A 13,526-nucleotide genomic window follows, 5' to 3' on the forward strand; every position below is an offset into this window, starting at 1 on the left:
CTGGTACACAAGACCATCAGACCTCATGGCGCAATAGAGGGGCAACTAGCTCCAGATCAGAAGGCTGCGTGTTCAAAGTGTGTCAGGGTCACAAATCCTGATTGGGATTTTATATTTAAAGTGGAGGTTGAAAGGTAAGGGCATCACAGGTTATGAGGAGAAGGCAGGAGAATGGGGTTGAGAGAGGTAATAGCCATGATGAAATGGGGGAAGTAAGCTCGATGTGTTGAAGGCCTAATTCTGCTCCTAGGTCTTATGGTCTAATAATTTAAAGCAAATGTTCCATTTCTGTGTTGTATAATCCAGGTAGAGTAAAAATCTGATAACCTGGCATCCCTGGGACATTACACACCACACAGTAGCATAATAATTTTACAGCAGCAAGCCTGGTGAATTTAAAGGGGAATAGAAAATATACAAGTGTTCCACACTGGCTGCAAGCATCACCCTCATTCCCGATCCTAGTGTCCCTGACACCAACCCACACTGTGGTGACACAAAATGGCCCACAGTCTGAACCCTGGACCCAGCCCCACTTCAACGCCAGGTTTGGCTGCATTTCTAGACCACAGTCCAGACCCTGGCCTCAGCCACACACACAGCCCACATTTGAGACCGATCAGCGAGTCAGATGCAGTTATTAAGGAGTGCTTCATCATCACAGTAGTGCCAAGATTGTGAAAGTTTTGCTGAAAATGTTGCAAGTGAGGAAGACAACTTGTGTGCACCTTTAGGTGCTGCCTCTTTCTATTTTGACTCGGATACTTTTAAAAGAATAACAACAAAACCCACAAGGAATCTTTATAAAAATACAGCTGCTGCTTTAACTGCAAATTCCCTGAAGTACTTCATACAAAAGAAACAGAAAGAACGTGCTGGCTGGCCCTGGTGTGGGGGGTGGGGAAAGCTCACTTCCTTTTGCGGGGACCTTGCCTCTGGCCCCGGCGGTAGGATGCCCTATCTCTGGCAGCCACCTCCCCACTCCCGGCTTCCCTCCGCAGTACCTTCTCCCCCAAGGAGCTGTCTTTGCCGGCGGGCCGGCGGAGGCTGGAGCGGAGGCGTGGAGGGCTGCAGGGGGAGACTGCAGCAGCTGGCGGGGTTCCGACGTGGGAGCAGGATGAAGTACCCCTCAGGTTGTCGAGCGGTGGACTGTCCATTTCGGAGACTGCGTCTGGGTTCTCCGTCTCGGGGGCACGCCTGCTCTTTGGGCCTGCGTACACGTTGAGCCTGCTGAAGGGTGGGTTGGGCCCGTCTGCCCCGAGCGGTGACAAGACTAGGCTCTTCTGATCGGGCAGGACCTGGGGTAAAGGCAGCGAGGCCCCGTCTGACCGGGAGCCCGTGCTCTTGGATGGGCAGTCACTGCTGGGGGCCTCCCCCAAGCCGCGGTCCCGGGACTTGAGTGCGGCGGCTGGCGGCCGGGAGCCAGAGGCCGCACTGTTACCAGCCTGCAGCGGGCCGCAGCTCCCACCAGCCTTTGGCTGCAACTTGGCGGGAGCTCTGTGTTCATCAGTGGGCAGCCCCATGTTGATGTCCGGGCTAAGGTTCCTGAAGAGCTGGCGCACATGGTGGGACGAAGCTAGGCTGCTGGGCGGCGTCTTGAGGATTCTGTTGGTGACTGGGTCGTAGTACCTGACTGGTGATTTCTTGTACTTGTACTTGGTCGGGCTGGCACCTTCCTGCAGGGTCCTGGAGCTCCTCTTCCCTTCCAGCGAGGCAGCCTGCCCCGAGTCAAAGTCAGGTGAAGACAGGACGTAGATGACCGTCCTGGGCTGCACTGGGCTCATAATCCTGCTGTAGGATCTGGGCAGCCTCAGGGAGCACAGCCTGGTCTTCATATCTGGCCTCTCAGCTTGCTCCAGCCCACTCCAAAAGTTCTCGGGTTCTTGATCCAGCCTTCTGGATTTTTTTTTGACTATCGGGTAGCTGATTTCACTGGTCTGGGTACCATGGCTGACCTTGACGATCTGGCACCTGGATGCCAGACGACAGTGCCTCAAGGCGGGCTTCTTGCCCACTGATGCCCGGCACAGGGCAGGGGGAAGCTCATCATCCTTGTCGTCATCCCTGTCGTCATCCGTCAAGTGTGGCAATGCTTCGGGTGAAGGGACGTTTGGGTGACTGTCGACTGATGCCTGGGACGTGCCTTTTAATGCGTCCTTCACCCCAGCCCGGTGCGGTTTCTTTTGTTTCCTTCCGTAGTTGGCTAAAGACTCACTGTCAAAATAACACAAGTATCGGCCCTCCTTGAACTCCTTCACAAGTGCCTCCACTTTCAGATCATCCTCTGCCATGATCTCTGACCAAGTCTTTCCAGCAAAAGATGGCGGCACGTACGGTAGTGACTGAAGCCTCTGCTCCGTCTCCAGGGGGCGTGGTTTCTCTTCAGTTTGTTCGGCTTTCTTGCTGCTCTCTGCAGGGCTGACGTTCTCTATCTCCATCTTGTCACATTCTTCTGCCTGGGAGCGCAGAACCGAGCTCAGCTGAGTTTTGTAGCCGTGGTCGTCAAGTGAGATTCGTGCATCTGTCATCAGCTCCAGGTCCCTCATTGGCACTCTCGAACTGCGCTTCTCCATCTTCACGGAGGCATTCCATTCTGAGCTGCTGCTGGACTTTAGCTGTCCCAGCTGACTGCCCAAGGAGCAGATACTGCCTCCTGAACTTTCCATGTCTTCCCCCATGCCCTGGTACTGCCCCCCAGATTTAGCTTCACAGGAGAGGGTTAAAGACAGCATTTTCTTGAAGCAAGACGCCGTCTCTTGTAGCACCTGCTTGCTGCAAGCCATTTTGCAGCTGTTTGATAGTGTACAATACTCTTTCTCCAGAGGCGCTTTCTTCGCCTGCTGATTCCTCTCCAACCTTTTCCCTCGATGTCGATGCTGACCATCAGCCGAGTCCTCGCTGTCACTGTCTCGAGGCTGCGATGCCTGCCGGGTACAGTATTTCTGAATGACCGTCTCTATGGTCTCCGAGACCAGATCCTTCGTGCGGACAGCCGCTTCGCCTCCTGTTGGCCTATCACCATGGGGGAAAGTGCTGCTGCCCTGGAGCTCCTCGGGCTGGCTTGGTCCACCAGGACAGTGCAGGCTGCGTCCTTCGCCGTGGTCCCTGAGTTGCGGAAGTGGAGAACCTGCCATCGTGCCCTGAGAGTTAACGTGGTGCAATTTGGAAAACTTAGAAGCTAGCCCTGAGGAGACATCAGGAAGGCTAACTTGACCAGTAGGATTCCAGTGTCCATGATCCTCATGAGAGCAGATGACTTTTGGTTTACTGTAGTCCCCGATTCCTCCCCTCGATGCTGGTTTATATACGCCCAAAGCAATGCGACTGCTATGCCTTTCTGCTTTGCCACAAGATAGAATGCCCTCGCTTGCATTTAAAACTGTAGTCCTACATAACGCTCTATAGGAAGGCAAGCTGACTTCAACCTGCTCTTCAGACACTGGGTCTCCAACTCCGGGGTCTTTTCTACTTGTTGGGTCCCCAACAGGCACAGAAGATACATTACTGCCTCTGGCCTGGCTGCAGTCAGTGACGTTCTTAGCACCCAATGCACGCGCTGACCGGACAGATTCGTTATCTGTGCTCGGCAACTCCTCTCTGGTCCCAACAGTCTCCTTGTCGTCCTGGTAGGAGTGTATGTCGGCAAGCTCCTTTCTAGGAATCAGCGGGGCACTGACTGACGGTAGGTCCGTGTAGGTTGGCCTGAGTGAAACAAAACAAAACAAATATTAGCACACTGGAAAATTTAAAGACTTCTGCGATCAGAATTAAGACCATCTAGCAGGGTAGATTGGTACAGCAAGTTGGTACAACCAGACAGGAGCCCTAGGTCCCACACCACCTCGTTCAGGAGCAGTTATTACCCTACATCCACCAGGCTCCTGAATCAGTGTGGATAACTTTATTCATCTGAACACTTAGCTGATTCCACATTTCAAGAACTCTACAACACATTCAGTTTTTTAAAAAAAATCTATTTATTATTTTTATTTACACATTGGGCGTTTGTCTGTCTTTGTTCATCTTTTTCATAAATTAGGTACACCTGCTTGTTAATGCAAATATCTAATCAGCCAGTCGTGTAACAGCAACTCAATGCATAAAAGCATGCAGGCATGGTCAAGAGGTTCAGTTATTGTTCAGAACAAACATCAGAATGGGGAAGAAATGTGATACAAGTGACTCTGACCATGGAATGATTGTTGGTGCCACATGTGGTGATTTGATTAACTCAGAAACTGATCTTCTGGGGTTTTCACATACAACAATCTTTACAGTTTACAGAGAATAGTGCGAAAATCAAAAAACAACATCCAGTGAGCAGCAATTTGTGGGTGAAAATGCCTTGTTAATGAGAGAGGTCAGAGGAGAATGACCACACTGGTTCAAGCTGACAGAAAGGTGACAGTAACTCATAACCATGTGTTACAACAGTGGTGTGCAGAAGAGCATCTCTAAATACACAATGTGCCAAACCTTGAAGTGGATGGGCTACAGCAGCAGAAGACCATTAATATACACTCGGTGTCCACTTTGAGGTACAGGAGGTAATGAGCGTATGTACTTTGATTTAAAAAAAACAACTTATTTTCGTACCCCAACCCTGATGCACAATCTAACAGTGAAATATTTTTACTAAGCACCCCACTTCAGTAGAATCCTGCCTCTTAAGTTCCTCCCCCTTCAGGAAATGGTACCAGACACTGCTGAAGAAAACTGTGGCACTGGTTTCTTCCTTTTCTCTTTCTTGTCTTCCCTTCCACACTGGTATAACCTTTGGGGAACAGAAAATACTCTGCAGATGCGGGGAAACTTGCCAACCATTGTTACCCCAGGTCCTTTAGAGATCAAATGGTCAACATTTTTGAAATACGAGAGACTGCAAATGCTGGAACCAGGCAAAAAACCTGGAGGAACATCCACTGCTCATTTCCTCCACAGATGCTGCTTGAGCCACTGAATTCCTCCAGCATTTTGTGCCTTGCCTTTTGGAGCCTGATGTTGGATGAATACAAAAATAGGACATGATTTTTCATAGGATAATTTATAGACTCGAGATCAAAAGTGCTTATATGCAAAGACCATCAGATGACCAATTGTGGACTGAAAAGAGAAAAGGAGAATTTTGCTTTTAATGTACTTTGTGATAGTCAGAATACTCCAGTACCATCGTAAGTCTTGACAAGAGATAGGAATTTCCAGTAGCACTATTATCATTCCATAACACATGAGGTGCTACAGAGACACCGTGAGATAAGCAATCTCGACTGCCATTTTAAAAGTGGAACCTTAAGGTTACAATGCAGTTCTGACTTTGTTGTTACAAAGATGAACTAACACATCCACGGTGAAAAAAACAATTCATATACTGGTCAAGATAGCAGCCAGACACCATCTGCCAAAGGTCCAGAGCTCGGTGATTCTGGAGGTAGACAGCCTGAATGGTTGAAGACCGAAGTTGAAGTTGGTGAACCCGGAAGTAGAGGGCAAGTCCAGGCCAGAGGATTGAGGTTGGAGGCCCAAAGTCTGTGAGTTTGAGAGTCTAGGCTAGGCTAAGTTGTTGTTGTCTTGTTCTGTCATTGCTGCTGCTGCTCGTGTTGTTGTGGTAGGGACATGCTATGTTGATGCTGGAACGTGTGCCAGCACTTGTGGGCTGGGCTGTCCCCGGCATACCCTTGGGTGTGTTGGTTGTGAATGTGAATGACCCACTCACTGTATATTTCCATGTAGATGCGATAAATAAATTGGAATCTGAGTTACGAGATTACGAGTCACTGGGTTGAAGACTGCCTTCCTTTACCTGTTGTCCTTGTATCGGGAGGGATGGTACTGTATCACATCCTGCAGGAAACGCTCCATGAGGCTTTTTGCCACCAACTGGTTCCGGGACTCGCCGGCTGACTGCCTGTGCCGCGTGCTCTGCAGGTGCTGAACCAAAAGAAAGCACAGTCAGTGGAGATCGACCCCACGCTGCTCTCGTGCCACTGTGACCTACTTCCCACCCCTACCCAGCTCCTACCTTGATCCTCGGCAGGTAGTCCACTCTAAGTAGCACGATGGACCAAGTGCTCCAAGCACCTTTATAAAACAAGCCGCTGGACAGAGCCCTGCGGACTGTTTACCCAATCTTATGAACAGCACAGCCTGATCCTGCTCCCTTTCACTTGCTCTCCAATAGATACAGACTGCTACGTATCCGGTATTAACACTTCACTTGCGAGGGCCCAGGCATTAGCCCTCTGCCAAGTATGTTGCCAAGTTAGATCCTCTTTCATGTCGGTGCCACACTTTCTACCATTTGGCAGAGATCCAACATCAGTCTGTGACCTGAGAAGGAGGTATATGAATCCAGGCTTGATATCAGGTTCGGAATGTTCAACAATATTCAAAGAATTAGCTTGACTTCAACAACTTCTCAACCACTCATCGGCGCTGGTCTTTGTGCCGGACAAGATGAGAGAATTTCAGTCAGGAAACGCTGCAGCCAATTTTCTCACAGCACCTTTCCACAAGTCCTTAAAGTCTAAGTTTGGAAAATGCCCATTTCTTCCATCTGAAGCCTTTCTAGCCCGATGGAGGGAGGAAAAACTCATCTAGACAATGGCACCTCAGGCCATGTAGCAGTCCATCAGCGACACACTGGTGTTAGCAAAGACTTCTGCAGACACATTGAGAGTGGGGCTTGAACACCAGGAATTTCTCAGTGCCTCGCCCCTTGCCATCCCAGGGCTCCCCTTGGTCTTTGATCACTACAACAGAATTTCTCTATGCCCCCCCCACCTTGGTCTTTGACCTTTTGAACAATCTAAGCACTCTACTCCAAATAACCTTGTGTCCACCACAGGTCAGGCAGCATCTTAGCTAAACATCTCCTCTGGAAAATAAATCTGAAGGTCCATCACTCTGGTGATATCACAGTACAAGAGACAATTTAATCCACTGGGTCTGCAGGGGCAACCATTCTCCTTTCCATCTTCTCTTCCACTGACCTTTTGGGCCAAGAATTCTGGATCATAAGACAAGGGAGTAGAATTAAGCCCATAGAGTCTGCTCCACCATTCAATCATAATTCATTATCCTTCTGAGCCCCATTCTCCTGCCTTCTCCCTTTGATGCCCTTACTAAAGGAGAACCTATCAATCTCTGCTTTCAATACACCCAAAGCATCTGTGGCAATGCATTCCACAGATTCGCCATCCTCTGGCTAAAGAAATTCCTTATCTGTTTTAAAGAAACATCCTTGTATTCAGAGGCAGTGCCCTCTGGTCCTAAACTCCCCCGCTACAGAAAACATCCTCTTCACGTCCACTCTGTCTAGACTTCTGAATATTTGATGGGTTTCAGTGAGATCCCCAGTGGGTTCTGATGAAGTGATTGGCAGGTGTCAACTCAGCTCTCCAGGTTGGCCCACTCACATCACCCATTAGACTCCCAGAGGGAAAGCAACAACCAAGGCAATATCCAAGTACTTCTTGGGGAGAAGCAAACTGCTGTACAGGACATAAGGAAAAGTCATTATTCTCAATGTTGGAATAGGAGGATTTGTACTTGCAGAACTTATTCAAACATCTTTAACAAACTAGCTGCCCTTTTACAATCTCAGGATATCCCTGTGCTTAATCCTATTTTTCCGAACGGTAGATATTATTGTGATGAAGGAGGCATGGCAGCCAATTTGCAGAGTTCCACTTGATAAACCACCAGTTACACCTGTTTTAGTAGTACCAGTGGGCATAAATACTGGGAGATCATTCTACTGTCTGATACTGGGGGTGCAGAGGTGACAAACAGGACCTCCAACCATGCAGTGTTCCCTTAAAATGGGTTGTAAACAGTCTAGATTAGGCACTAAAGCCACTTATATGGAGTTTCAATTTATAAATTATAGTGAGCACTAAACCAAGAAAATAAATATTGCTGCACTGAATTATTTTTTCATAGCAAGATGTAGTCTTGGATAACAGTGGTTGCTGAGCTCATAAGACATCCTCACCTGTTCAAGGCAGTTGTACAGCTCCTGGCAGCAAGCACAGTAGCCCCGTTTGCTCTGCATGGGGAGTCTCTCTGGAGCAGGTTGCTCTGTGTACGCTCCACTGCCACTGCAAAGGGGAAAGCAGAATATTGATGGAGTTGGACAGATATTAAAACTTGCACTACGCTGGGCAATGTTTTATGTACAATCCTCACATCAGCAATTCCCAAGACCTTTTATATACCTCAATGATGTCCATGTTTAATATAATTTTCCTTCTGTTCTTTCATAGCCCCTTTTTCCTTAATGTCAGTTCTTACATTAAAGCCTTTACTTATTCTTTTGATGTTTGCATAATCAGAGCATTCCATCCTAAACCTCAATGGACTCAAGATGGTTAGCGCTTTAATATATCTTAATGGATTTCCAATTCTCCTCAAGCAATCTGTTGGGTTTAGTAATGGCATTCTAATCATGTGTTATACATAGCCAGTATGTATTACCTCCCAAATAATACCAAAGCCTTTTAACTCAACATTTGTCTAATTACCTGGCATTGTCCGTCATCTCTGCAAAGTGCTCATTCCTTTGTACATCTGTCATAAATCAAAAGAAGAGTTTGATTATAAATTTAGTTCTACTACTAACAAGAATACAAATTCAGATGCTGCTTTGGAAACTCTCTCATGTTCCTTACAACTTCTCTAATCAGCAAAACACTTTACAAGTTTACCTGCACTACATGTTATTTGATGGCAAAGATAAAATTAACTACATTGATAAATTGCCTTTTGCAACAGAGCTGCGTAATGTTGAGTTTGGTAAGAAATTAAATAAGTATTTTGTATTCCTTTTCATTACAGTGGATATGTAACATCCAAATATAGGTATAAAATGGGAATTGGAAGGGAGGAAGTTACCTGGGAAGTTTACTACCAGCAGTGAGCAAATCATTGGAGCTGCAGATTGATATGACCCTGGGTCTCAAAAGTGATACTTAATGCATTGGTTTTCATTTTCCAAAATTCCCATGAAATTTCTAGTAGACAGGAAAGTAGCAAATCTAACCATTTTATTCAGAATGGGGAGGGAAGTAGAAAGCTCTGCCAGTTAGTTTAACATCTACCACAGAAAAAAAATTTGGAGCTCTTATTAATAACTACAGTGGATTCTGGTTAATTGGGCCATCACTTAAATTGGGGCAGTCAGTTATTTGGGACAACTCATAAAGAAAACTTTAAAAAAAACAAGAAAATAGCCGGGATTCCCTTTGATTATTTGGGCTACTATGCCTCTTAATTTGAGCAGCAGACCATTGGCGAACAGTTTCTAACTAGCATCTGTCACGTGCACTGTGCTTAGGGCGATCAGTTGCATGTGTTTGTGTTCAAAAAACAGTGATTTTTGTCACTGATAGTTGGCAAGAAATACACAGTACGACATTTCAGATCACCACAGTTTCAAGCATTCAGGCTTGAAGATGCCAGAAAGGGATGGGAGTGAAAATGAAATAATTTCACTACTTCAGCAAGTTAGGAATTGAGAAGGTATCGACAATCATCTTGAAAGTTATAATGAAAGATGAAGACTTGGAGGATGCAGTCATCTAAAGCACAGCATGAAGGCAGTTCATTACCTACACTAGGTGTCTGCACTGATTTTGTTCATTTACAATTAAAATATTGCTGATGAATTCCTCTGCCAATAATTATTAGAATACTCTAAAAATATTAGTAATGTTCTAATCTGTTCTGTATTTCATTTAAATACTTAAAATGTTACTCAGTTAAATGGTAGTTTGTCTTTTTTTAAATACCCAATTGTCGCAGCTGCTTAATTGGGCCAAAATGTACTCATTCCAATGTGTACCAATTAACCAGAATCACTGCATATGATAGCAGGGTATCCAGAAAATTCAATGTGGTCTTGTGAAAGGGAAGTAATTTTATTTGTGCTATCTAATTAGATATGTAGGTGCGGATATGAGACTGACTGGCTTACAGAAAACTATAGGTGTAAATGGGTCTCCTAACTGGCAAAAGTTAGGAGACATGGATGAGGCCACTAAAAGTTTGGATGCAGAATTTCCTGAAGACACAAAAATAGGCTGCAAAACAAGTTGTGAAGTAGACAGAAAGAGGCTGCAAGGGGGTTAAATGGATTAAATGAATGAGCAGACATCCGTCAAATGAAGTATATGGGAAAATGTGAGATTTGCCATTTTGGCAGGCAACAATCTTATCCAAATGGCAAGCGATTGCAGTGTTTTGAGAAATAGAGGGCTGTTCTAGTACATGATTTACAAGTACAGTGAATAATGTCATTAAACACAAGAGATTCTGCAAATGCAGGAGATCCAAAGCAACACAGAGGAACTTAGCAGGTCAGGCAGCATCCTTGGAAATGAATAAACAGTCGATGTTTCGGGCCAAGACCCTGCCTCAGGACACAACAGTCAACATTTCGGGAATTGAACACAATACAGATGTTATGCCTCAGTTTCATGGGGCATTGGCAAGTTCACATCTGGAGAGAGACGCAGGACAAGTCTGCTTATTTAAAGAAGGATATTAACAGCTTTGGGGCATACAGGATAATATTTATTCGACTAATAGCTGGAATGGGTGGGTTACTGAGGAAAAGGTAGACAGGCTAAGCTTGTATCTGATGTAAATTTGAAGAGTGGGAAATTTGAAGGGTAACAAATCAGCATATAGGAGAGAGGTAGAAAATCTGGCTCAGTGGTGTCACAACAGCAACTGCTTACTCAATGTCAGCAACACCTAGGAGTTGATTATAGACTTCAGGAGGAAACCAGAGGTCCATGAGCCATTCCTCGTCGAGGGATCAAAGGAGGAGAGAGTTAGCAAAGGTGGAGAAATTATTTCAGCGAACCTGCCCTGGGTCCAGCACGCAAGTGCAATTACGAAGAAAGCACAGCAGCACCTCTACTTCCTTAGGAGTTTGGCATAATTCAGAATGAATTCCTGCCTCAGCAAGGATCTGGACCCATCACAATTTGCCTATCGCCACAATAGGTCAGCAGTAGATGTAATCTCAGTGGCTCTTCACATGGCTTTAGACCACCTGGACAACACAAACACCCATGTCAGGATGCTGTTCATCAACTATAGCTCAGCATTTAACACCATCACTCCCACAATCCTGATTGAGAAGCTGCAGAACCTGGGCCTCTGTACCTCCTCTGCAATTGGATCCAGACTTCTTAACCGGAAGACCACAATCTGTGCAGATTGGTGATAACATCTCCTCTTCGTTGACAGTCAACACTGGTGCACATCAGCGGGTGTGTGCTTAGCCCACTGCTCTACTCTCTCTATATAACCATGACTTTGTGGCTAGGCACAGCTCAAATGCCATCTAAAAATTTGCTGATGATGCAACCATTGCTGGTAGAATCTCAGGTGGTGACGAGAGGGCGTACAGGAGTGAGATATGCCAACTAGTGGAGAGGTGCCACAGCAACAACCTGGCACTCAATGTCAGTAAGACGGAGCTGATTGTGGACTTCAGAAAGGGTAAGACAAAGGAACACATACCAATCCTCATAGAGGGATCAGAAGTGGAGAGAGTGAGCAGTTTCAAGTTCCTGAGTGTCAAGGTCTCTGAAGATCTAACCTGGTCCCAACATATTGATGTAGTTATAAAGAGGCAAGACAGCGACTATAATTCATTAGGAGTTAGAAGAGATTTGGTATGTCAACAAATACACTCAAAAACTTCTGTAGATGTACTGTGGAGAGCATTCTGACAGGCTGCATCACTGTCTGGTATGGGAGGGCTACTGCACAGGACCAAAAGAAGCTGCAGAGGATTGTAAATTTAGTCGGCTCTATCTTGGGTACTAGCTTACAAAGTACCAAGGACAGGCCGGCTGGTGGTGCAATGTCAACAGCGCCAGACCTGGGAGCGGAGGTTCCCGGGTTCGAAACCAGTCTGTTCTGTTCCAGAGTACGCTTTCCATCCGTGCCGGCTTGAGTGTCGAGATCGCAACTTGACCTCGTAACATAAAGGGAAAAATACTGCGAAAATGTCTGTGTGAGGAATGGCGTGCCACACAGTCTCTCTCTCTCGCTCCGCGCCTTGTAAAAAGCAATGAAAAAGTCATCATCACAGATGCACGCACACGCCTAAAAGAAAAAAACAACAACAAAGTACCCAGGACATCTTCAAGGAGCGGTGTCTCTGAAAGGCAGCATCCATTATTAAGGACCTCTAGCACCCAAGGTTACCATCAGGTAGGAGGTACAGAAGTCTGAAGGCACACACTTATGATTCAGGAACAGCTTCTTCCCCTCTGCCATCCGATTCCTAAATGGACATTGAACCCTTGGACACTACCTCACTTTTTAAATATATATTATTTCTGTTCTTTGCACGATTTTTAATCTATTCAGTATATGCACACTGTAATTGATTCATTTAATATTATCTTATTTTGGTTTTTTTCTTCTATATTATGTATTGCATTGAACTGTTGCTGCTGCTAGGTTAACAAATTTCACGACACATGCCAGTGATAATAACCTGATTCGAATTACATCTATAACTTTGACTGACTTCTATAGATGTGTTTATTAAAGTCTGTCACGAGCCTTGTGGCCCATCGGGCTGGAGCTTATGCCGGTTTCCGTGGCGTGAAGCGACTGAGAGTCCGAGACTCCCCCCCCCCATAAAGGACGCCAGTCTATTGCGAGGTTAACATTTTTGCCAGTACCTATTTTCAGCTGGGTGGACTGGAGCATTGTGTGGTCAAGGACACACACACTGCCTTGGCTGAGGCTCGAACCCACGACCTTCAGGTCGCTAGTCCAATGCCCTAACCACTTGGCTACATCTATAGATGTGTGGTGAAGTATATTGACTAGCTACATCACAGCCTGGTATAGGAACACCAATGACCTTGAACAGAAAATCCTACAAAAAGTAGTGGATACGGCCCAGTCCATCATGGGTAAAACCCTCCCCACTACTGAGCACATCAACATGAAGTGTTGTTGTAGGAAAACAGCATCCATCATCAGAGACCCCCAACCACCCAGTTCGTACTTTCTTCTTAATGTTGCCATCAGGAAGGTGGTACAGGAGCCTCAAGACTCTCACCACCAGGTTCAGACAGTTACTACCCCTCAACCATCAGGCTCCTGAACCAGAGGGGATAACTTCACGCCCCATCACTGAACTGTTCCCACAACCTATGGTCTCACTTTCAAAGACTCTTCATCTCACGTTCTTAACATTTATTTGCTTATTTATTATTTTTTCTTTTGTATTTGCACTTCCTTTCAGCAGCATCACAACACAGAGCACGTGATAATATGTAAATACTGTATACTTGTAAGAACATAATTAGAACAAAAAAATGTCCATTGCTGTGCACATTGTCACAGTGTAGCTAAACTGAGACAGATTAGTATTGATAAGAACTCAATCCTTCCACTTCAACAAAATGGCTCCCCTAGCTATCAATGTAACAAATGCAATAACATGTTGGTCAGACACAGAAATACCATGAATATTTTGAGGAATTATT

At 45.7% G+C, this 13,526-nt stretch overlaps 1 protein-coding gene across 25 annotated transcripts in view; it reads right to left on the bottom strand.

Moving 5' to 3' along the window:
- Nucleotides 1–798: 798 nt before the first annotated feature.
- Nucleotides 799–13,526, bottom strand: part of zdbf2 (zinc finger, DBF-type containing 2) — a 29,179-nt gene continuing 16,451 nt past the window's right edge. For 18 of the 25 annotated variants that reach the window (XM_072261260.1, XM_072261259.1, XM_072261256.1 and 15 more), the window contains 4 exons: nt 8,523–8,568; nt 7,994–8,099; nt 5,801–5,928; nt 799–3,702 (listed from right to left, as the gene is read on the bottom strand). In XM_072261260.1, coding sequence (XP_072117361.1) covers nt 909–3,702; nt 5,801–5,928; nt 7,994–8,099; nt 8,523–8,568 — 3,074 coding nt within the window. In that variant the 3' untranslated portion in view covers nt 799–908. Of the gene's footprint in view, nt 3,703–5,800; nt 5,929–7,993; nt 8,100–8,522; nt 8,569–10,867; nt 11,034–13,526 lie in introns of those variants that run through there. The other 7 variants (XM_072261281.1, XM_072261278.1, XM_072261277.1 and 4 more) reach the window with 2 other exon arrangements.

The sequence above is a fragment of the Mobula birostris genome, chromosome 6 (assembly GCF_030028105.1).
Source record: "Mobula birostris isolate sMobBir1 chromosome 6, sMobBir1.hap1, whole genome shotgun sequence".
Taxonomy (NCBI): Eukaryota; Metazoa; Chordata; class Chondrichthyes; order Myliobatiformes; family Myliobatidae; genus Mobula; species Mobula birostris.